The 22,988-nt window shown below is 34.8% G+C and overlaps 1 protein-coding gene across 1 annotated transcript; it reads right to left on the bottom strand.

The window, feature by feature from the left end:
* Positions 1-4,525: 4,525 nt before the first annotated feature.
* On the bottom strand, positions 4,526-5,227 carry LOC142629694 (glutaredoxin-C1-like). The gene has a single exon (XM_075803735.1). It carries the CDS (start codon positions 5,099-5,101, stop codon positions 4,727-4,729), a length of 375 nt encoding a protein of 124 aa, XP_075659850.1. The 5' UTR covers positions 5,102-5,227; the 3' UTR covers positions 4,526-4,726.
* Between the last annotated feature and the right edge of the window lie 17,761 nt (positions 5,228-22,988).

Genomic DNA, 22,988 nt, shown 5'->3' with positions numbered 1-22,988 from the left:
TGTATATATATATATATATATCCTTATCTTTATAAAATTTCTTTTCTACAACATTAAAAGAGCATATGTCTTCTATAATATCACAATAGCAAAGTTTTAATGCACTAAAAATAATTAAGGTAATAACAAACATATAAACTCATAAATTTAATTATGCAATTAGGTTGGGGGTGTTACAGGTCCTGGCATGAATAGTAAAAAAGTCACTATTCACTCTGCACTATTTACTGCTTTATTTACTTATTTAAGGGGGGTTGTCCCTTATTGTTAAACTCAGAATCTTTTCTAGGATTTCCCTTAGAACTCTCTCTAAGACTTCCTTAGACCAAGATATCTCACTAATACACAAAGCTTGTAACTAGAATCAGGACTAGCTTTCAAGTCTTGTACTGTTTATACACCTGATCCCTGTTGATCATTGTAATCTTGTTGCTACTACTACTACTGTAAGTGTTTTGATGTACATTCAATAACCACTTCTGCTTTCAATACTTTGAATTATTTTGTTATACAACTGCTTGGCAGGTTCTACCACCTTACTTTCAATTATCACATACTTTGACTTATTTTACTTTGAATTATACTTTGAATTATTCTATATATCTGTAATCTGTTGTGCTTCCGCCTTCTGCGCTGTCGTCCTTCCCCCTATATATATATATATATATATATATATACACAATAGAATTTCAACTAATGACATTCCCTTCAATGATTTTTACTTTTTATCATTAGACCAAGACATTAAGTGGTTTTCAGTGTTGGCGGAATTTGAACTCCATTTCTGTTATTTAATGATAAGAGATTTTACCATTTGAGTTAACTAAAATCACACAAATGGCCAAAGTTGGAATGTGCCATTAGCTAGCATTATTGGATTTGTAATGTTCGCTCAATGGGCCTCAGCCCCAGTAAAGGGAGTAAAGTATCTCTCAAGGCTCAATCCAGAAAGAAATCCATGGGGTCATCCATGCTGTATGGATATAACGTAGTCCACCCTCTCTCTCATGGGTCAGCCCAAGGAAATTAAGTAGATCCATCTTCTTATCCACGAAGATGTAAGTGTATCTCATTTATTTTTATTACAACTTTTTTAGACAATTAAGTACTTGGAAATTTCAAGATTTTTTTTTTCTTTTGAGAAAAAAGAAATCAAATTTTTTTCAAACAAATTGGCCATATCAGCCTGAACAAAATGAAGAGATTGAGATGGAACATCTTCCATCCAAACAGTACAATTTGGGAAATTAATAGCTAACCTCGCCAAACTCATCTCTCTTTGTATGAGAGTGTGACAATTTAGAAAAAGAAGGGAAAAGGGTACTAGCTTCCATGAGAAATAAGCCATATGCAGCTACTCTAAAATCCTCCTGGACAAGTGCTATTACAATGATATCCAAATCACCTTTAGGGCTGGCCCAAGATTGTTTAAGACCTAAGGCGAGTATTTTATTGGGGCATTTATACATATAAATATCACTTAAATAATGTTTGTTTATTTTTATTTAATTTCAAATCCATTATTAATTCTATCTTATTAATATGACTAATTCACACAAAGTGAGCTAATGATAATTACTATATAGGTTTTACAAATTGGCATATCACCAATAAAAGAAAAGTTATTCAAACATTTATTATATTATACTATTTAAGTAACACTGATCATACTCCTATCAGATCAGTTTGTTAATTTTTTTTTTCCTAAAATTTGTATTAGCTTTAGCATTTTTCATACACTTAATGGTGACTATGTTGTATTTTTATTAATTCATTTTTTTTTTTTTTTTGTGGAGGAAATGCTAAACTTATTACAAATTTTACTACAAAAAGCTTACAAACTGATGTGGTAATGAGATAGCACTTTAACAAAAGAATAAATGAGTATTGAATTACTTCATTGGTGACATATTAATTTGTAGGACCTATATAATAAAACTTGTAATATACTAGCATGACTTTAATATTTTAGGCCTTCTTAAGACTGGGGTAAAACATACACTTAACTCACTTTTTATTTAATAAAAAAAAAAAAACTTACCTACCCATATTTGGGGGCCTTTTTATGTCAAGGGGCCTTAGGCCATGACTTAAATGGCCTAAGCCTAGGGCTGGCCCGATCACCTTCTAGGATTGCCTGGTGTATGCCAATCTCCACCCCAAACTATATTGCTCTGCTCACTGCCATGGCTTCGATTTCAAGAATTGATAGCAATGCAACATGAAAATTTTTAGGTAACTATAAAGGAATTGGAGTTTACTGAATCAGTACTTTTATCTTACACAAAATCTTTTGTAGGCTTTCTCAGGTAATTAAGATTAACTAACTAGATGTGCTATTTATTACACAAACTTACACACAATCGTACACACGAGCCACTTTTGAACAAAAATCAAAATTTAAGTCACAATTTTAGTTCAAAAGGTGTGTGTGTGTGTGTGTGTACGGTTGTGTGTAAGTATCTGTGTAAGAGACATTAGCCTTAACTAAATTCAAACTTGAAAATTTGTGAAAGTTCCTTATGACTTAAAAGTCTCATTCATTTTAGTGTAAATGTTCTTGGTGAATGCTTTCCTCATTTTTAAAAGCTTAATCAAATTGAAATTATTTTCTTTTGACTAGGAAAAATACGATTAAAATTTACAACCTCAAGAGAATAGCGACCTCTAAAATGATATTAAAAAAAAAATCTTAAAACCTTTAGGGTAATTGACCAAATTACCCAAAAATCTAGATAATGCCATTGAAATATTCAAAGTGACAACAATTTATTTTAAAAAAATCTCAGACAAACCCCTAAAACTTACCAAAATACGATTAATTCTCTAAAATGGCATAATTGCCCCCTTAAAGACCCTCAAAACCACCAAATTGACAAAATCCCGCACACCCCCCTCCCTCCCCTGCCACCACCGCTGCCGTTGTTGCTGCCACCGCCACCACCACTGCCACCGCTGCTGCCATACACTCCTCTCAGCCCAAAACCATCTAAACAACAAAAGTATCTCTTATTGAAACTTCAAACATGACCATGATATGTCTCAACACTTCTGAGAGTTTCTTTTTGAAGTTTTAAGTATTTGTAATTATATATGTGAATTTATAAATTTAGCTGATACTTTTGTTATTATTAATTTTTTTTGCATACACTTTTTTTAATGTGCTCATTTGTGTAATTTTCAATAATTTTATTTGGGTTATCTAAATTTTTAGGTTGATTTTGGTTGTTTTGTATTAATGTTTCGATGTTTTATATTGAATTCTTCATTTAATATCTATAGGAACTATTGAAAAACATTGTGATTTTTTGTATAATGCAAATTCAAAAATCAACCAAACACTAGAATAGAAACATTTTTCCTTGAAATGTTTTCATTCCAACAACAAACACTTCACACCAACATTTTTCATAAATGAATTGTCTAGATATTCAAAACCTTTTTTAGTAATACTAAAGATACAACATTCAATTTTCACATGTATCAATATCATTGACTACTTTTTGATGTGTATCAATCATAAGTAATGATGATATGAAAAAATATTATGTTTGTACCCAACGACCAGAAAAAGATATGTTTGGCCAAGTCTTTGTTATCTATATTGAAGGATGAAAAAACTCAAATGTCAGTTCTGCAAAATAGCCAATGTACTTAATCAGTAGAATTGATTTATATTGCCAGATTTTCAATTGATATAGAAATAATGCAGGGATGGATTGTTGTTCTTTTCAAATTTTTTTATAAAAGCCTAATGGTCAAAGCGCAATTTGTCATTGTTACTTTCAACTTTCAAGCATTTGTATGGTCCAAGTCCTAAAATGCTCAGTCAGATGTGTCTGTGACTTTATCTACTTCAGAATTGGATAAAATACTAAATATAGTAAAATTTTTTTTTTTAGTGTTGTGACTTAGTTATACAATTACGTATAAATAAACTATAGTAAAACTTAGTTGTTCTTGAGAGATGGCATTGTTTTTACTATCATTATCATCCAATTATAAGGAATGTAACCAAGTTTTGGACGAGTATTAATCTGTCTGCGAAAAAGGAAAGAAAGAAAAATGGAGATCAGTGCAAACCACTGTTCCCACAAAATCAAACCTGGCAAACAAACTATTGGGGCTGAAGGTCAGGTCACCGCCCGTGTCATCAATCATCATAGCTCCATAAAAGTGGCCCTATAAAGTAAATGTCGCAATGAATCAAACACTTAATTATTATACCAAAGACGTAGAATCAAATACTTGAAGAGAAACATGCGTACGGCTACCACTAAATTTTGCCGGAAAGGACCCCTCCTTAACATTCCCAAGAATCATGACGACGAGTTTCCCGGCGCAAATTACACACACGCACTCTCACTCTCTCTCTCTTTAGAGTTTGTTTTGCTTTGATTACGATAAATGGTTGTAAAAAACAAGTTAAGCCAAGCTTAATTTTCACCTTCCATTAATCTCTATACAAAGGAGAGATTCATTTCAAATACATTACTCCATTTCACCTTCCATTACACAAAGTTAGAAGCCTCAAGACGTCAACTCTTATATAAAAAGTTTAGAGAAGGAAAATTAAAAATTAACACCACTAATGTATTTAACATTGGATATGCTTAAAATTAAAACAAGGTACTCCTCTTCTTTCCATTTTGTATGTAGTGAAATTCCACATTCGAGGCATGCACAGCATTGCATTGCATTGCATCTTTGTGTTGTGAAACTCACATCACAGCCACAGAGCTCCAGCTTCCTTGAGAAGTGGTACCAGGGATCCATTAATGTGGGAGGCCATGACTCGGTCCATAGCACCAATTAGCTTCCCTCCAATGAAAACCACAGGCACACTGGGTGAGTTTCCAAGCAACCTCATCAATGCCCTCTCAATCTCTTTCCCTCTTGGGTCTTGGTCCAGCTCGTACACTGTTGGGTTCACACCCATCCCACAGAAAAGCCTCTTCACTGCGTGGCACATGCAACAGCTACTGATGCTGAATATCACCACTGCACTCTCAGAAGCCAGCCTCACCACTCGCTCTAATGGGTCACCCATGCTCCTCACTGGCATGTAGTAACCCCATGACTCAGCCTGATGATAATGCATTGTCTAATTTGCCTTAGAAAACAAACAAAGAAAGCAAAGACAAAGGAAGTGAATTGGTGAAGAAAGAAAGCAAAAACAAAGGAAGTGATTTGGTGAAGAATGAGTATTGCTATTTGATATTGTCCACTGTCCAAGTATGTATGATGGCGAGGGGGTTTTATATATAGGGAATGTGTGAAGAGAGAGGGAGAGAGAGAGGAAGAGAGGGTAAAACATGTAAATAAGAGGAGTTTGTCCGTTGCTGTCGCAGCGCGTGCGTAGAAGATCTCGTGGTATTTGCTTTAAAAGGATTGTTGTCTGTACTGAGAGGTGTAGACGAGGACAATATACATACTCTAAACAGTAAAAGCTATAAAGTGAGGAAGCAAAGGTATTAGGTGTCAGTTATAGAAGGCGGCTATGGAGGGTATTTGTCTACGCTAGACTGTAGACAAACCGTAGAAAATATATTTGGGAGCATATATAATAATAATAATAATAATAATAAGTATATTAATAAAGCTAAATTATGAATTACACCATTTTTTTTTTTTTATCAAAATTCAATTTAGAACTTTAGACCCTGTTTGGTAATGATGTTTAATCAATAAAAATTATTGTTTAAACACCACAACACATATTTCCTAACACTTTTCACTCACATATATTTTCAAAAAACTTAATAAATATTACTAGAAATTTCTTACCAAACAGGCCCTAACTTCACATTATTCAAATAAGTCTTTTAACTATTAAGTTTATTCAATTTCAATCTTCTCTTAGTTTTTGTTATAAAACCTCTATAAGGGACCCTATAAATAACAACATTTTGTTCTAACAATTCCATACTTTAGAGGGTCCCTAAATTGAATAAAATTAAACATATACCTAAATTGAATAAAATTAAACATATACCTAAATTGAATAAAATTAAAAGTTGAAGGACTTAATTGAACCAAAATGAAATGAAATTAGTTAATTGAATTTTTATACAAATTATAGTATACAATTTATAATTGACTATTTTTTATATATACAAGATAAAAATTCTACTCTAGCCTAATTTAAATGTGTGAAGCTCCCTCCTAGAAACTTGAACCCCGATCTTTGCCCCCCACATCCTACAAGCACTTACACTTGTAGAGTGACCATCGCACCAAGGGTGTGTGATGGTATAATTGACTTTTGTTAACGAATGCTTTAAGGGTACAGACTAAGGTGTAATTAATGCACTATTCAGTAATATTTTTTAAAACAGTTTCAATTAGGGGTTTGCACTACTCAGTTGGTACGATTATTTGGAAAATTTGCTATTTATCGCACCGTAGGGATCGTTTTTCCCTTCTCCACCTCCTCTCAAATTTCCAAAGGTCAGTTCTCTTGCCTCCATCATTGTGGTTTTAGGGCATCATAGGCTTTGTTTAGTCAATTTTCCAAACCCGCATACCCATATATAGAAACTCACACATTCACAACCATTCATCGAAACCTACACATTCATAACCAAAGATCAAATTCCCACAAAGAGAAAATCAAAAATTCAAAACAACGAAGGAAGATAGTAAGAGCTAGCTAGTACCTTAACAATTTGATCTACGCCCCCTGTTACCCACAAGGAAAAATAGTTTATTCAAGGAGCTTGGAGATAGTAACTAGATTTTGATGAGAAAGAGATGGTGTAGCTGCAGCTAAGTTAGGGTTTGTGAGAAAGAGAGTTTTCTATGAGAGGGGGGTTGTCGTATCGTTTGAGAGAGAGAGAGAGAGAGAGAGTTTTCTTGACATGTTTAACCAAGACATCGTATCCAGTTTCTATATTTGAGAACTAATGACCCCAAAGGCTGAGGCCGAAGTCGAAGCTGAAGCCCGTCCCAAATCAAGTAGAGAAATTCTTTTACAATTCGGCTAATATGGCCAAGCGCAAGCCCGACCTAGTCCAAAAAATAAAACCCATATAACAATAGCAAACCAACCCATAATTCCAAAACCCTAGCCTCCATAGTCCACAGCCTCTCTCATATTTCATTCTTATCTCTCTCGTCGCTCAGCTCTAAATTACAGAACTCACTCTCTCAACTCACTCTCTCTCTACATGTTTGTTAATATATATAGAGGTGTGGTTTGTTTAGCATTGAAATACACTACTAGCTCCAATGAGCATACCGCATTGGCATCTAAATTATCCACCTTCTTTGACTGCCTACTTTGGTTCAGTCAGTCAGCCTATAGAGCAATGCAGCTCAATTGGTTCCAGTGCAATTTGGTGCTTACACACACCTAGTTTTAATTCTATTGGGAGTTGATGATAAACCCCACTTTTGCACCCTCTGTTATGGACATAATTTTATGTAATTGGCATATCTTTTGATAAAATGTACTTTACTTGTATTTGGGTAAATCTAAGTATGTCCAAGATGATCATTACAAGTGGTTACATTGAAGACATGAAGATTACTCAATATCTGCTTAAGAAAAGTGCAATTTGCAGGTCTCGATACTTCCTCGATAAAAGTTTGATTTGTCGAGATTCATTAAAGCTCGACACATGTCTTGATTTATCGAGCTTACGGGATTCAGACTATAGTCAGCAACGTTTTTATTCTAAAAGGCTATTTGTTTATGGGTTTGTATAATCCTTATAGGATTAGGAAAACCCAAGGTTTGTGAGTTTGTATAATTCTTATTGGACTAGGAAAGCCCAAAGTTTGTATAAACCTAATTGGAATAGGAGATCCCATTAAGCTCCTATTTAAAGGAATGGAAAAAAGAAAAACCTAACCCAAGAGAACTTCATAAGATTTTCTTTTTGAAACCTTAGTCTCCTCCTACAAAAGAAAGAGTTCTTACTGCATTTCCTATACGCCTTTGGGTTCTGTAACAAAGCAAAGTCTATTACAATAACATTGAAGATTTTATTGGTGTTTTTATGTGAAGCTACTGCAAATCAACTACAACAATCAAAGGGTTGCTGTGGAGTTAGTCACGTACTTGGATCCATGTATCAATTGGTTAGTCACATACTAGGAGCCGTGCATTGAAAGGAGAGATTGATACTACATTGCAAGTCTAATTGGATACTGAAGTAAGGGTTCAACTATAGGTTGGTATTAGGTACTAAAATTTCTTTTACTTGTAACCACTTGTTTTAATAATAATAGATTCTCGGGACCTTAAATTTACCCGGTGAGGTTTTGCCTCGGTAATTTTCCCCATTTGTAAACAAATCACCTTATCAAATTTATTTTCCGCTGCATTTAACATTAGTTGGTAATTTGTTTGTACTACTACACTTATTGCATGTAATTGAATATAATTAATTAACTTAGCTAATTAATTGATTAATTTATCAAATGAGTCTGTTTAAAATTTTTTTTACTAAAGGGGTCAATACATTCTTCGCCTATCACTCTCCAATACCAACTTGCTACATCATAATATTACAAAGTATTGAATTGAGGCTACCACACACAACCAACTCTCATGAATCCACAAAATTAATCAAAAAACTCAAACCCGTCATTCTTATGAAGAACGCCTGAGCCAGGAAGCCACCAGAGACACCATTGTGTCGAATATGTTGCTGGAGTATGGATAAAGGCATTGGATCTGCCTTTTACATCAGTTTTGTTTCTCATGTTTTTCACCTGATTTGTTAAGGGTTTCGTTGTTAGTCTATACTTTTAGTCTACCCTACAACAGCCACATCAAGTGGACGTATAAAAGTGAAATATTTTGGTATGGGTTTTGTTGTTAATATCTTGATTTGCATTTTCCTTTTAAGTTTTGAGTTTTTCTAGGTTACCTTTCGTGCTACTAGCATTATTATTTTTCTTCTTGAGTATTTTTGTAACCTTCATTTATTTATTTTTTCTCTTCAGTCGTTAAATTTTTGGAGAAAACCATTAGTTTTGGAGTATTTGAGTTTCTAACTACCACTACTACTACTAGGAGTTTTTATTTCTCAAAGTTGGGGGTGGGAGTGCAATTGGAAACACAGGTGGCTTCTTAGTGAGGCGTCTTTAGCATTAGTTGTGGAGGCTGAGTTTTTGGGTATTGATTTTATGAAATTGGGAATTAAAAGAGAATGATTGTCTGTGGCATGTTACTTGTGAAATGTTGATGTGGCATATATACTATGATTGAAGGGTGTAATCCATGAGTTTTGCAATATATATTTATCAAATTCAGACTCATTTTAAAAATTAAAGTCAAACTATCCATAAATATTCACACAAAAAAAAAAAAAAAAAAAACACACACACACACACAGCCCCAATGAATTTATTCCTAACAACCAATGAATTATTAACATGTATTTTATTTTTCAAAAAAAGTGTATTTCAACTTATACTTGAGTATTTATTATTTTTTAACTTGTATTCTCAAGACACATGTTTAGAAAATTTTTATAAAAAAAGAAAAAATCAGCTAATTTTATGACAATATTTTATTATTCATGAAAGTAGTATAACAACTCCCTTAAATTTGTTTATTAACAAGATCCTTATAGTTTTACCTATTGACAATAGCACATGTTTTTTTTTTTAACCAAAAAATAAATAATAAGAATACATGCTTTTGAGAATTGAAGTCTCAGGGGTTGAGACATGGAGACAGGCTTTTTACAGGAGAAGTTTTTAATAGACGGCTGTGTCCGTCCTTGATGTCGGACCCAACGACCAAACACCATAGCTTCTGACGTGACCATTACGCGCATGTTCTCTGTCTCTGCCTCTTTGCATTTGGATTCTCAACGGGCGGGGCATGCATGAAATGATCAATGGGGATTGGGGAAATTGATCAATGTGCCCCTTCTCTCCTTGGGTTTGTCACTTTGACCTTCACCCATCCCACGAAAAAGTGTTATAAAGCGTGATGTTTTTGTGGAAAAGAACATTGATGGGTTTTGAATTGCTTTAAGTTTGATTATCCTTTATTTGCACACACACATTCCTTGTTGTTAACTTAGGATTCTGTAGTTTCACACAAAAGTTGCAATTTGCTTTAATCATGTTGAAATAAGCATATAATTATTATTTTTAAGGGTTTATTTGAGATTTACTTATTTTGATAAAATTAAAAAGAAAATTGCTAAAAGTATTATAGATAAAGGTAAAAATTAGCTGAAATAGTGAGACTCATGAATAGTATTAAAAAGTGCAGTGAGATTCATAAATAATAATAAAAATTAACTGAATAGTAAAATAAGTTATCAAAAATAATTTTTGCTAGTTTATTTAGCTAAATCTAAAATCTTTTTATTGAAAGTATAAAAAAAAAGTTAAAAAAAACCCTTGAAAATTTTACAAAATATTACTAATGTCCCATGTTTGTAGTTAATGTGTCTTGTTTATGTTGAGATGTGGTTGAGGTTGTGGTAGGCTAGTACTCGCAGGCCGTGTGGTGTTTGAAATAAGACTACTATAGTACAATATTCCCTGTTAAAATTATGCATGACGTCAAATATATAAACACTGACCTTGCCAGTATGACGTCATGTCAGTATATATTGCTGTCATTTTATGAAAATGGGAGTGGCTTGTGTCCAGTGGCAGTTGCCACTAGACATAAGCTGCACCCCGTGAAAATTATTGCATCCAAAGGTCAAGGCCTCAAGGCCAAGGGATTTTTCAATTTGAAGATGAAGATGTAGGCAATTATGAAGAAACTATAATGGTGTTCACCTTATATAGCATTTTCCAATCTACTTCTGCAAAATTATGCGGCACGAAATTTAGCATAGACAATAAGGTTTCACTTTCAACAAATTTTTAAACTTTGTCGCATTTGAAAAACAATAGGTATTCAGAATTCACCAATCGGATAGGATCATAAACTTATAAAAATAAATACAACGCGGTTTGTTCCTCATCTTTTATGACCAATAAGACCTATACAATCACTACTCATGACCATGCATTTAGGATTATTTTTAATTTAAGAAAAATTTTCTTGTGTAAATATAAAATATTTGAAAGTGGAAGTGATCATAAAACTTTGAATTTATAGGATTTTCTTATTTGTTCTAAAGTTTATCTAAATAAGAAATCTTTTAACAAAATATTATTATAGAAAAATGAGTCTTGTTAACAAGTACAATTGTAGTCAGGGGTGGAGCCATGTACATAAGTGGTCCCACCCCCCCTCAGAAAATTTCCTCGTTATATATATATGTATATTTTTTTTTTTTTCAAAATTTAACTTACAAAAATAAGAGTTGACCCCCTCCAAATATTTGAATTAGTCCAATGGTGCTTTTAAAAAAAATAATTGGTTTAATAGTTATAAAAATATAATTTTATTTTTTATTGTAAAATATGTTCTTATATTTACTAAATATTTAATAAAGTTTGGCACAAAATATGTTTGAATCTATATTTTTCAACTCGTTATGTGGCGATTAACAAGTTATTGACTTCCTGCTCAAAAAAAAAAATTATTGACTTATTATAAAGATCTTGTCACTAAACATATAATTACTTACTTAAAGATGGGAGTACTGTTTTTTTCTCGTAAATGGAATAGTAATTTATGGGTTTCAATTAGTTAATTCTTTTATGGCTGAGTTTAGATTTGAAAATCTCATCTATACAAAAAATTTTAAATAAAAGTTTGTAAAAAAATCATTCAAAATAAACTCCCACATAACATAGGCAACAAAATATAATCTATAAAGCAAAACACCACGGCCTATGCCATAAAAATAAATCTAAGCAAACAAATATTTTCATAATATATTTTTTTATTTTCACAATCATTAAGATGAAATATTGTAAATAATAAATATAAATTAGTGTCAGCGGTGAGTAAATGTTAGAATCAATAATTTATCCTCTGACCTATGAAAAAAATTGTGAAAAATGTTTAGGTTTGCAGTTGTTCTAGCTTTATTTTTGCTTTTAAAAAAAAAAGGCTTTATTTTTGGAAAAATAATGGTGTCGAAGTGTCAATTACAAGGTTTTACCATCTTGGAGTTAATTGAAAATTTTACAAAAGATTTATAATGTCCCATGTTTGTAGTTAATGTGTTTTCTTTATGTTGACATATGGTTGAGGTTGAGGTAGGCTATTAGCCTTGTGGTATCTGAATTGAAATAAAAATAGTACAACATTCCTTTGTTACCTGGTATGGGTAGCGTATACCCATACCCGACCCAATTAATTTATACATGACATCAAATGTCTTTTACAAATTTTTTTTACATTTTTAATTTTTTAACTTTAACTTTATACTTCTTTTTAATATTTTTTATTTAATGGTTAAGATTGAAAGTTGTTTTTTTGCAACTTTCAATCTCTACCCTTTATTGCTATTGCATCAGAAGCAATATCTTAAATATTGCACTTGAGCTCAATCCATAAACACTGACCTTACAAATATGATATCATGTCAGTATATATTGCTGCCATTTTATGAAAATTATTGCATTTAAACCTCAAGGCCTCAAGGGATTTTTCAATTTGAAGATGTAGGCAATTATGAAGAAACTATCATAGTGTGCACCTTAGCATTTCCCAATCTACGTCTGAAAAAGTATACGGCACTCAATTTAGCATAGCCTATAAGGTTTCAACAAATATAAAACTTTGTCGCATTTGAAAAACAATAGGTATTCACCAATCGGATATTGGATCAGAAACTCATAAATTGACAAAATAGTTATCGGTAGGGTTAGGGTTCTCTCTGTCCCTGCCGTAGCAAATAGTTCCCTTCTCGGCTTGAGAAGGAAGATATGTCCCCTATAGTAATGTAGGTTGCTATTAGGGCTTGGTGTTTGGTTCTCGTAGTGGCTTAGGAGTGTGTTTAGTTACCACAGTATGGAGGAGATTACGCAAAGTTGGAAGAGGTTGTCTTTGACCGAAGAGGAAGGCAAAAATCTAGATTTAACAAAGAATAAGAGAGCAGGTAGGTTTGTTTTGGCGGCCAAATTTTTCACGAGGCGCACGGTAAACATTGAAGCGGTGGCTCAAACTTTCCGTCCACTATGGCATACTCGCAGAGAGTTTGACGTCAGTGATGCAGGGAATAACATAGTTCTGTTTGATTTTAAGTTGGAGGCGGATGTGGAGAAGGTGCTTCTAGGGGAACCATGGTCCTTCAATAGGCACTTGGTTGTTTTGGAATGGTATGATGGTTCTACTCCGGTTCAGACTTTGAAGTTCGATACCGTCATGTTCTGGATTTAGCTTCATAATTTGCCTCATTCACTGCAGAATGTTGAGACAGAACAGAGCCTGGGTGAAAGTATTGGTGTTGTCATTAACCCTAGAGATCCTAGTGAGATGCGAGGGTGTAACTTCATGAGGGTTCGAGTGGCTATGGATATTTCGAAACCTTTGTGCAGAGGGCGTCGTGTTACTTGGGATCAAGATTCTGATGGGTGGATTGCGTTTAAATACGAGCAACTTCTGAATCTGTGTTATTGGTGTGGTTTGATGACTCACGATGATAAGGATTGTTTAGTAGGAATACAGAGTACCATTACACGGTCTTCAGAGGTTCAACAATTTGGGGCGTGGCTTAGAGCAACTCAGTTTAATCTAGCCAAGAAAACATCTGTGATAGTACCAAGGTATGAGGTAGTGTAGTAACAGACAATGGAGAAGGAGAAGGGTTCATTGGGTGATGGCCTTGATTCATGTTATGTGCAGTCGGGTTCAGATGGGGAGGACGTGATGGAGTTTGAGGTGACTGGGCAGCGCCGGCGGTTGCTTCAGTCAATACTTTCGCCAATCAAACTCATCCTGAATTTGAGGAGCTAATTCAAGAGATTGACAAGTCTATTCATGAGGTTCATGAGGTTGTAAATTCGGACCCTATTGTTAATCCGCCTAAAATGGCAATGGAAGAAGTTTGGTTCCTTTTGACACTTCGGTAAATGAGGCTTTACAGGACTTGGGTCTAGTTGTTCAAAGGCTGAATTTTTTTGATCAAGAACCTATTGTAAAGGACATTAATTTTAGAGTGGGTTCGGCTGGTAGTGTGGAAGCTGAGGGGAGGGGAAGAAGAAAAGGCAGGCCTAAAGGTGTTGCAAACAATGGGAAGAGGTCTAAGGTGGTTAGGGGGTCAGCCACTACTAGTAAGGCCATAACAGCTAGTTGTCAGAGTAATGGGGAGTTTGCGGTGGGCCTGAAACGCAAAAAAGATAAGGTGGATGGGGGGGAGCATAAGAAGAAGTCTAAATCAAAGCATGGGTCTGAGGCTGTTGACTCTTATGTGGATGCATCCTTAGTATCGGCGGAGGTTGTTGGGCAACCCCACCGAGTCCAATGAGTCTTTTAAGTTAGAACTGCCGGAGGCTTAGGAACCCCTGGACAGTTAAAGCTTTGGAGAAATTGGTTTTCCAAGAAGAGCCCACAATCGTTTTCCTTATGGAAATGAAGTCGGATTTAGAGTGGATGGTTATGGTCAGAGATAGATGTAAATTTTAGCATGGATTGATGGTTTCGAGTAGAGGCAAGTGTGGGGGTTTGGCAATGTATTGGAAGGAGGGGGTTAGATTGGATGTTTAGGCTTATTCTCCCAACCATATCGATGCTCTTATAGACGGTGGGAGTGATGTTGGATGGTGGCACTTGACAAGGTTTTATGGTGATCCGGATACAGCAAAGAGGCCAGAATCATGGGAAAAACTTAAACACCTATGGGGTACCTCTTCCTTACCTTGGTTGGTGATTGGAGATTTTATTGAAATCATGGGTATGTCGGAAAAGGAGGGGGATAGTGATAGACATAGGCCGCAGATGGATAAATTCATTGAGACAATTAATTAGTGTAGTTTGGGGGAATTTGGTTTTGTGGGGCCTAGGTTTACATGGTTGTATCAAAAATTTGATGGAACACAGATTAGGGAGAGATTAGATAGAGCTCTTGTGACTTCGGATTGGCTGAATCGCTTTCCTTCAGCCAAGCTTTTTCATGTATCTTCCTTTGCTTCAAATCATTCCCCATTGTCTCTCCGATTAGTGCCTAAGCTGAGAACTAGAAGGGTTGGTAAATTGTTTCGCTTTGACTCTATGTGGCTTAAAGAGGCAAGATGTATGGAGATTGTCCAAGAAGCGTGGGGTGAAGGTTTAAGGGTGGCTTCTTCGGATGTGTTGGGCAAATGTCTTGAGGTTTGTCGTACCAAATTGGATAGGTGGAATAAAACTAAATTTGGTCATGGGGGGGGGGGGGAGAATTATTGCCGATTTGCAAAAGCATCTTGAATGGTTAGAACTTTAGCCTTCTTCTCCAACAACCATACAGGATTTGAGAAGCACTCGGATTGATCTGTATATTTGGTTGGAGAAGGAAGGTGCCATGTGGTTGCAGCACTCTAGAATAAATTGGATGCAGTCCGGAGATAGGAATACAAGGGTTTTTCCACGCAAAGGCCTCGGCTTGCCATAGTAAAAATCTTATTTCTGGCTTGTTGGATTCTAGGGAGGTTTGGCAGGAGGAGGAATCCAAGGTGGAAGAAATTGTGGTGGACTATTATCAAGCTTTGTTCACTTCTAGCAACCCTTCGGACTTTGTTAAGCTTCTCCAAGCAGTGAACCCGAGGGTGACTTTAGCCATGAACAATGACTTGACAAAAGATTTCATGGCAAATGAAGTTAGACAGGCTTTGAAACAAATGTACCCGCTTAAAGTGCCAAGCCCGGATGGGATGCCACCATTATTTTTTCAGCACTTTTGGCCTACCATAGGTGATGTGGTGACAAAAACTGTCCTTGACTTCCTTAATGCAGGTATCTCTCCTCCAAATTTTCATGACACCCATATTGTGCTTATTCCTAAACGTAAAGAGCCCATGAGAATTACTAATTACAGGCCTATAAGTTTATGTAATGTGGTATATAAAATTGCATCAAAAAGTATTGTTAACAAGTTGAAGAATATCTTACCGCAGATTATTAGTGACACTTAGAGTGCGTTTGTGCATGGGAGGCTTATCGCTGATAATATTCATGTTACTTTTGAAACTATGCACCACATCAGTCAAAAGAAGGTGGGGAAAATAGGAGAAATGACTCAAAAGTTAGATATGAGTAAGGCCTATGATAGAGTGGAGTGGATATGCCTGGAGAAAATTATGGAGAAATTGGGTTTTGCAGATAAATGGAGGGAGCTTGTAATGAAGTGTGTTACTTTAGTTACTTACTTTGTGAGAATTAATGGAAAGCCTAGGGGTCACATTGTACCTAGTGGAGGACTCTGGCAAGGGGATCCTTTATCGCCTTATTTATTTCTTTTCTGTGCTGAAGGTCTCTCTGTCTTGATAAAATCTGCAGTTGCCAGTGGTGATATGGGGGGTATTGCAGTGTGTAGAGGTGGTCCTAAATTATCTCAATGATAGTCTAATTTTTTGGAAGGCTTCCATTGAGGAGTGTTCGGTTTTACAACAAATTTTACAAGTTTATGAGAAAGCTTCAGGGCAACAGTTGAATCGTGTGAAGACTTCCTTGTTTTTTAGCAGTAATACTCCGGGTGACATTAGGGAGGAGATAAAAAATAGGTTTGGAGCTCAAGTGATCAGACAACATGAGAAGTATTTGGGCTTACCTTCTTTGGTTGGGCGACGTCAGCATAATACTTTTAGTGAGATAAAAGAAAAATTGGGTAAGAAGTTGGCAGGTTGGAAGGAAAAGATGTTGTCCAAGGTTGGCAATGAAGTTCTAATCAAGGCAGTGGCGCAGGCTATTCCCATTTACACCATGAGCTATTTTAAAATTCCAGATTCACTGTGTGATGAACTTACAACAATGATTAAGAATTTTTGGTGGAGGCAGAAGTGGGATGAAAAGAAGATGGCTTGGTTGAGTTAGGATAAATTATGTAAATCTAAGGAGGAAGGTGGTATGGGGTTTAAGCAATTACGAGAATTTAATTTAGCCCTTTTGGCGAAATAGGGATGGCGGCTTCAAATGAAACAAGACTCCTTGATGTATCAGGTCCTAAAGGCTAAGTATTTTCCCAATTGTGATTTTATTGATGCTACTATTGATCATAATACATCTTTTACTTGGCAGAGTATAATGGCGGCACAGGGGCTGGTGAGGTGTGGATTGAGGTGGAGAAATGGGAATGGGGAGAAAGTCCATGTTTGGTGTGATAAGTGGTTGCCTTCCCCTATCACATATCAAGTGTCTTCACTGAAGCTTTTTTGAGTGCTGATACTCGGGTGTGTGAGTTAATAAATAAGGAGGAGGCCACGTGGAAGACTGATGTGCTGAATGTTTTATTTTTGCCTTATGAAGCTGATTTAATTAGTAGGATTCCTATTAGTTCTCGGATGCTAGCTGATAGGCAAATTTGGGCTCTTACCTCCAACGGTTTGTTTAGTGTCCGTAGTGCCTATTATGGTGCTCTACAGCTATACAAGGCTGAGACTTGTGGTACATGTTTAGATGACAGCCTTAATCGGAGATTTTGGAAGTATATTTGGCAGCTATCTGTTCCGTATAAGGTTAGACATTTTGTGTGGAGGGCTTGTCGTGATATTTTGCCTACAAAAAGGAACCTGATGCAGAGGAACATATTGCAGGATAGTTGGTGCAAGGGCTGTAATCAGGAGGACGAGACTGCAAGCCATTTGTTTTGGATGTGTCCGAGAGCTCGTGAATTGTGGCAGAATTCTAAATGGGTTTTCTAGGTGGAGATTGAGCATTGTAGTTCATTTGTAGAGCTTTTGTGGTGCTTGCTAATGGTTGATCGACCCAGGTTTGAGCTTGCTGTTAAGGTGGGGACTTGCGCGTGGGCGCTGTGGCACAATAGGAATGAAGTTAGACTTGGGGGTGTAAGGAAATCTGGTCACATGCTATTACAGTGGGCCTTGAAATATTTGGAAGTATATTATGCAGTTTCAGAACTCTCTCTCGCATCCTCGGTCCCAACTGCACATGGACAAACATGATCTCCTCCACTAGATCCTTCATACAAGGTTAATGTTGATGGCGCCACATTTTCAGAACTTGGAGCTGTTACTATCGGGGTGATGGTCCCGGATGCGTATGGGTAGGTTGTAGCAGCTTTAAGCAGCAAACTCATGGCTCTTTTGGGGGCAATTGAGACGAAAGCGAAGACATTAGAGGTTGGGATGCAGTTTGCTAGGGACGTTGGGATTCAAGATTTCATTCTGGAGAGTGATTCTTTGTTGCTTATTCATTCATTAATGGGCCTGTCTTCCCCTCCATCTTCAATGGCCTCGATGGTGCAAGGGTTGTTGGAGTTTAGTGGGGAGTTTTGTAAGGTGGCCTTTTCTCATGTACGTCGCTAAGGCAATAGACCAGCTCATCTCTTAGCTAAAGATGCCAAGGGCATTGTTGATTTTTCTACTTGGTTGGATGAGAACCCTTGTTTCTTAGAACAAACTTTTCTCCATGATGTACTTTCTCCTGCTAATTCTTAATAAAGTTGTTGGTTTCACATCAAAAAAAAAAAAAAAAAGAAACTCATAAATACAACCCGGTTTGTTCCTCACCTATTATTATTTAACAAAAATGAGTTGTTATCTTTGTCCCGCAAAAACATATAAGCCCATAATTAAGATTTTTTGGGCAACCCTTCCCCTATGTATACAAGTACTGGGCTGAATAAAACTCACAACAATCAAGACCCAATCCAGTTGCCCGAACAAAAGTAAAATAAATAGGACATAATAATCAATCAATTAATTCAATAAAATTAAATTCTATCCATTAAATTTGAACATGTATGCAACAAGTGGAATCAGATTTAAGCCAATTTTGTCCATCTAATTAACTAGGAAGCACCAACACTGTTGGGAGGGTGCCGCACCGGTGTCTAACGCGGCATGACCTGGGGTGCGGCCCCTAACGCTGCTGCCTGCGCGTCGGTGCCGCGTTTGAGTTTAATTTTTTTTTTTTTGGATTCACGCTGACTCAGCTTCGATTCTTGCCGAACTGGGCCGATTCAGCCAGAATCGGGTCATATTAGCCGAATCGAATCATTTAAACCGGCAGCCAAAACTAACCGAAATGGCTGAAAAATGCTGAAATCGGCCTTGAATCGTGCCAGAACAGCCGAAATTGGCTTTGAATAAGGCCTAAACATCCTAAATTCGTCCTTCCTCAATTTTATTCTGAATATTGGTTGCTTCTTTTGTGTTTTCTTTTTTGTTTTGTGTTTCTTGCCTTCTTCTTTCTTTGTTTTGTGAATCAAGGCCATGGTAATGTGTTTTTAAAGAATATTTTATTAGTAAAAATATATAGAAAATATAAACAAAAATATTTTAATAACTTTTTAATTGTTGCACCCGCACTCTATTTTTTCAAAAATTGCCAAATTTCACACCCGCATCCTCACCCGAGTCTTGAAAAAGCACCCGTACTTCTTAGCTAATTAATTCTCTGTGCCCCCACATTAATAAACCATAGTAAAAACTAAAAACTAAATAAGAGAATTTACTTTCTAAAAAAAAAGAAAAGGGAATTTATACTCTAGTTATAATTTTTCTAGTTAATTAATTCTCTCTGCCCATGGTAAAAAACTAAATAAGGGAATTTATAATTTGGTTGTAATTTGTCCAGTTAATTAATTCTCTGTTCCCAGCATTAATAATCCATGGGAAAATCTAAAAACTAAAAAAGAGAAGAAAAATGTTAAAAAATGCCTTAAAGACATTGGTTTAAGAACTATTTTTAAAAATATTTTATGAAAATATGATAAAACAATTAATTTTGTTGACAATTTTTTATATTTTTCATCAAAGTAATGTCAAAACTTTTCTATTAATATTTATTATTAATTGTTCAAAGAGCACCAATTAACGTGACCAAAATTTATAATATTATTTAATTCTTGGAGCCCAGCATTAATAAAAAATAAAAAAAAAAAAATATAAAAAAAAAACTAAGCAGAGGAACTTGTACCTTGGTTATTTGTCCACCTAAAAGAGTGACAAAGTGGCAGTTACTGTAGTAAAAAAAGGGCAAGGCGTGGCCTGCAGCACTGTCTGAGTTGGGCGGCGAGAATGGTAGCGCCGAATATCGGCGAAATATGGGGATTTGATTCTAATTGGACCGGCATGCAAGATCGGGTAGGTACGACCATACACACCAACTTTCTAGCTGTCAAAGTCTGTTTTGGGATTGGGATGAAAACATGAGGGGGCCTTTTTGAGTTTTGTCTTTCTTTTAACGGTGTTTGAGAATGGAACCAAATCTTCTTCTATGTACATTCGCAAGATCCGGACCCAATGCTCGGTCACTGTCCTAGAGACACAAGCTTGTTCAGCTCAACTGCTTGTGTTTTAACCTTTAAGCATACAACTACATCCTCGTGTTAGACAATGTCCCCTCCTCCTCCTCCTTCTTCTTTTCTTTTGTTTTTGTTTGATATATATATATATATATATATATAGAGAGAGAGAGAGAGAGAGAGAGAGAGAGAGAGAGAGTGTGTGTGTGTGTGTGTGTGGTGTCTCGGTTTTTGATAAAACTATTCCATTTTTTAATAATGCAGTAATGAAACATTCCCAAAATTCTATGAACCAATAATTTGTTGTGAATGGAATTTGGAATGTCTGGGTATGCATTACATTTGTTAAGTCCATTAAACCATAACGCGAGTGTCTCTAAACAAATGTATCATATTTTTGTTGATCTTATAAAAATATAACATATTTATTTTGGTTTATTTTTGGAGAAAAAAAATAATTTTTTTTTTAATGATTCGTTAGGTTAGTGATAAAAGGATTTTCCAAAAAAAAAAAACGTTAGTTATAATAGGAGGTGGAATTAAACTTTGAATGCCTTAAAAATGCTAAAGAATGTCAATCAATTAAGTTATAAGGCTCTTAGCAAATAATAATAATAATAATATTGTAGTATACTTAATGTAATCCCTAAAATATTCTCCATTTTTATTTTGGATAAGTTTAAATTTTAGCTTATTTAATTTCTAGGGCAAAAAAAAAAAAACCAACGTTTATTTTTCCATTAAATTTAAGTGGCATTATTTCCTCTTCTTTATAAGAAGAACTAAGATTCAAATAAGCTTCCCTACTTACTGTAATAATTAAATTATCTATAAAAAAAAACAATTACCATATTTCCAATCTGTTTAAATTTTCAAACCTTCTTTTTCTTTAAATACAACTATACTTCCAAACATATTTTACGAAGAAAATAAACCAATGATGGAAATAAATTATCTCAATTCTCAAACACACCATGATATCCTTTTACTTTAAAGACATAAAATACAAGCATGTTATATTGTCTCTTTATATTTCAAAGGGGTAATTCTACCGTAACCCCTTTTTTTTTTTTTGGTATGATACCCACTGGTAAGTAACCTGCTATACTAGGTTACCAAAACATTATATTTGACGGTTTCATCCTCACATTATGCAGTTCCAACATCACATTTTCAACATCACATGTGACAGTTCTTTTGTCACATTTGGTGGTTCCCTTATTTTTTCTCATATTTGACGGTTCTATTCTCACATTGTGCAATTCTAACATCACATTTGACAGTACTTTCATCACATTTGATAGTTCTTCCTTTTTTTTCTCTCACATTTGACTATTTCATCATCACATTGTGTAGTTTCAATATCACATGTGACAGTTCTTTTGTCACATTTAGTGGTTCCTTTATTTATTTTTTCTCATATTTGACGATTCCATTATCACATTATGTAGTTCCAATATCATATTTAACAGTACTTTTGTCACATTTGGTAGTTCCTTTTTTTTTTCCTCACATTTGACGGTTTCATCCTCATATTATGCAATACTTACATTATATGTGACTGCACTCTTGTCACATTCGGTGGTTCTTTTATTTTTTTCTCACATTTGACAATTTCATCCTCACATTGTGCAATTTTGACATCACATGTGACTATTCTTTTGTCACATTAGGTGGTTTCCTTTTTTTTTTCTCACATTTGATGGTTCCATTGTCACATTAGGCAATATCAACATCACATCTGACAGTAATTTTGTTGCATTCAATGGTATTCTATTTTTTTCTCATATTTGACAGTTTCATTATTACATTGGACAATTCAACATCACTTCTAACCATACTTTTGCCACACTCAGTTGTACCCTTATTTTTTTTTCTCACATTTAACAGTTTCATTGTCACTTTGAGTAGTACTAATATCACATGTGACCTTACTTATATCACATTCAATGGTTCTCTTCTTTTTTACTTACACTTGACAATTCCATCATCACATTAAGCAGAACCAACATTACATATGGGCATAGCCAACCCAACCCAACTCTACTGAATTACCTAATACTCAACGAATATATATATATAACAAAAATATTCCTAAAACCTCCAAAATTTCTGAAATACCCTTAAATTTACTAAAATTACCAAAACACATCCTAACACTTAAAAATGACCAAAATAACCCCGAAACTCTAAAAAATTACTGGGATATCCTTAAAACCTAAAAAATGACCGAAATAACCCTAAAACCTAAAAAAAAAAAAAGATTGAAATACCCTCTAAACCTTAAAAATAATCGAAAATACCCTTAGATACTAAAAAAATGACCTAAATGACCATGAAACCTAAAAAGTGACAATAATGCCCATAGAACCTAAAAAATGACTGTAATGCACCTTAAATCTAAAAACTGAAATACCCATAGAACCTTAAAATTACCAAAATGACGCTGAAGCCTTAAATTTTTTTAAAATACCCTTAAAACCTATAAAATGACCAAAATAACTCATGAAACTTGAAAATGACCAAAATACCTCTAAAACCCTCAACAATTACCAAAATACCCTTAGAATCTAAAAAATGATCAAAATACCCTTAGAATATAAACAATGACCGAATTACCTTAAAACCTAAAAAAAAATGACCAAAATTACCCTAAAACATAAAAAATGATTGAAATAACCAAAAAACATAATAAAAAAAAAAGAC

This window comes from Castanea sativa, chromosome 3 (genome assembly GCF_040712315.1).
Source record: "Castanea sativa cultivar Marrone di Chiusa Pesio chromosome 3, ASM4071231v1".
NCBI lineage: Eukaryota > Viridiplantae > Streptophyta > Magnoliopsida > Fagales > Fagaceae > Castanea > Castanea sativa.
This window is presented reverse-complemented; position numbering and strand designations above follow the sequence as displayed.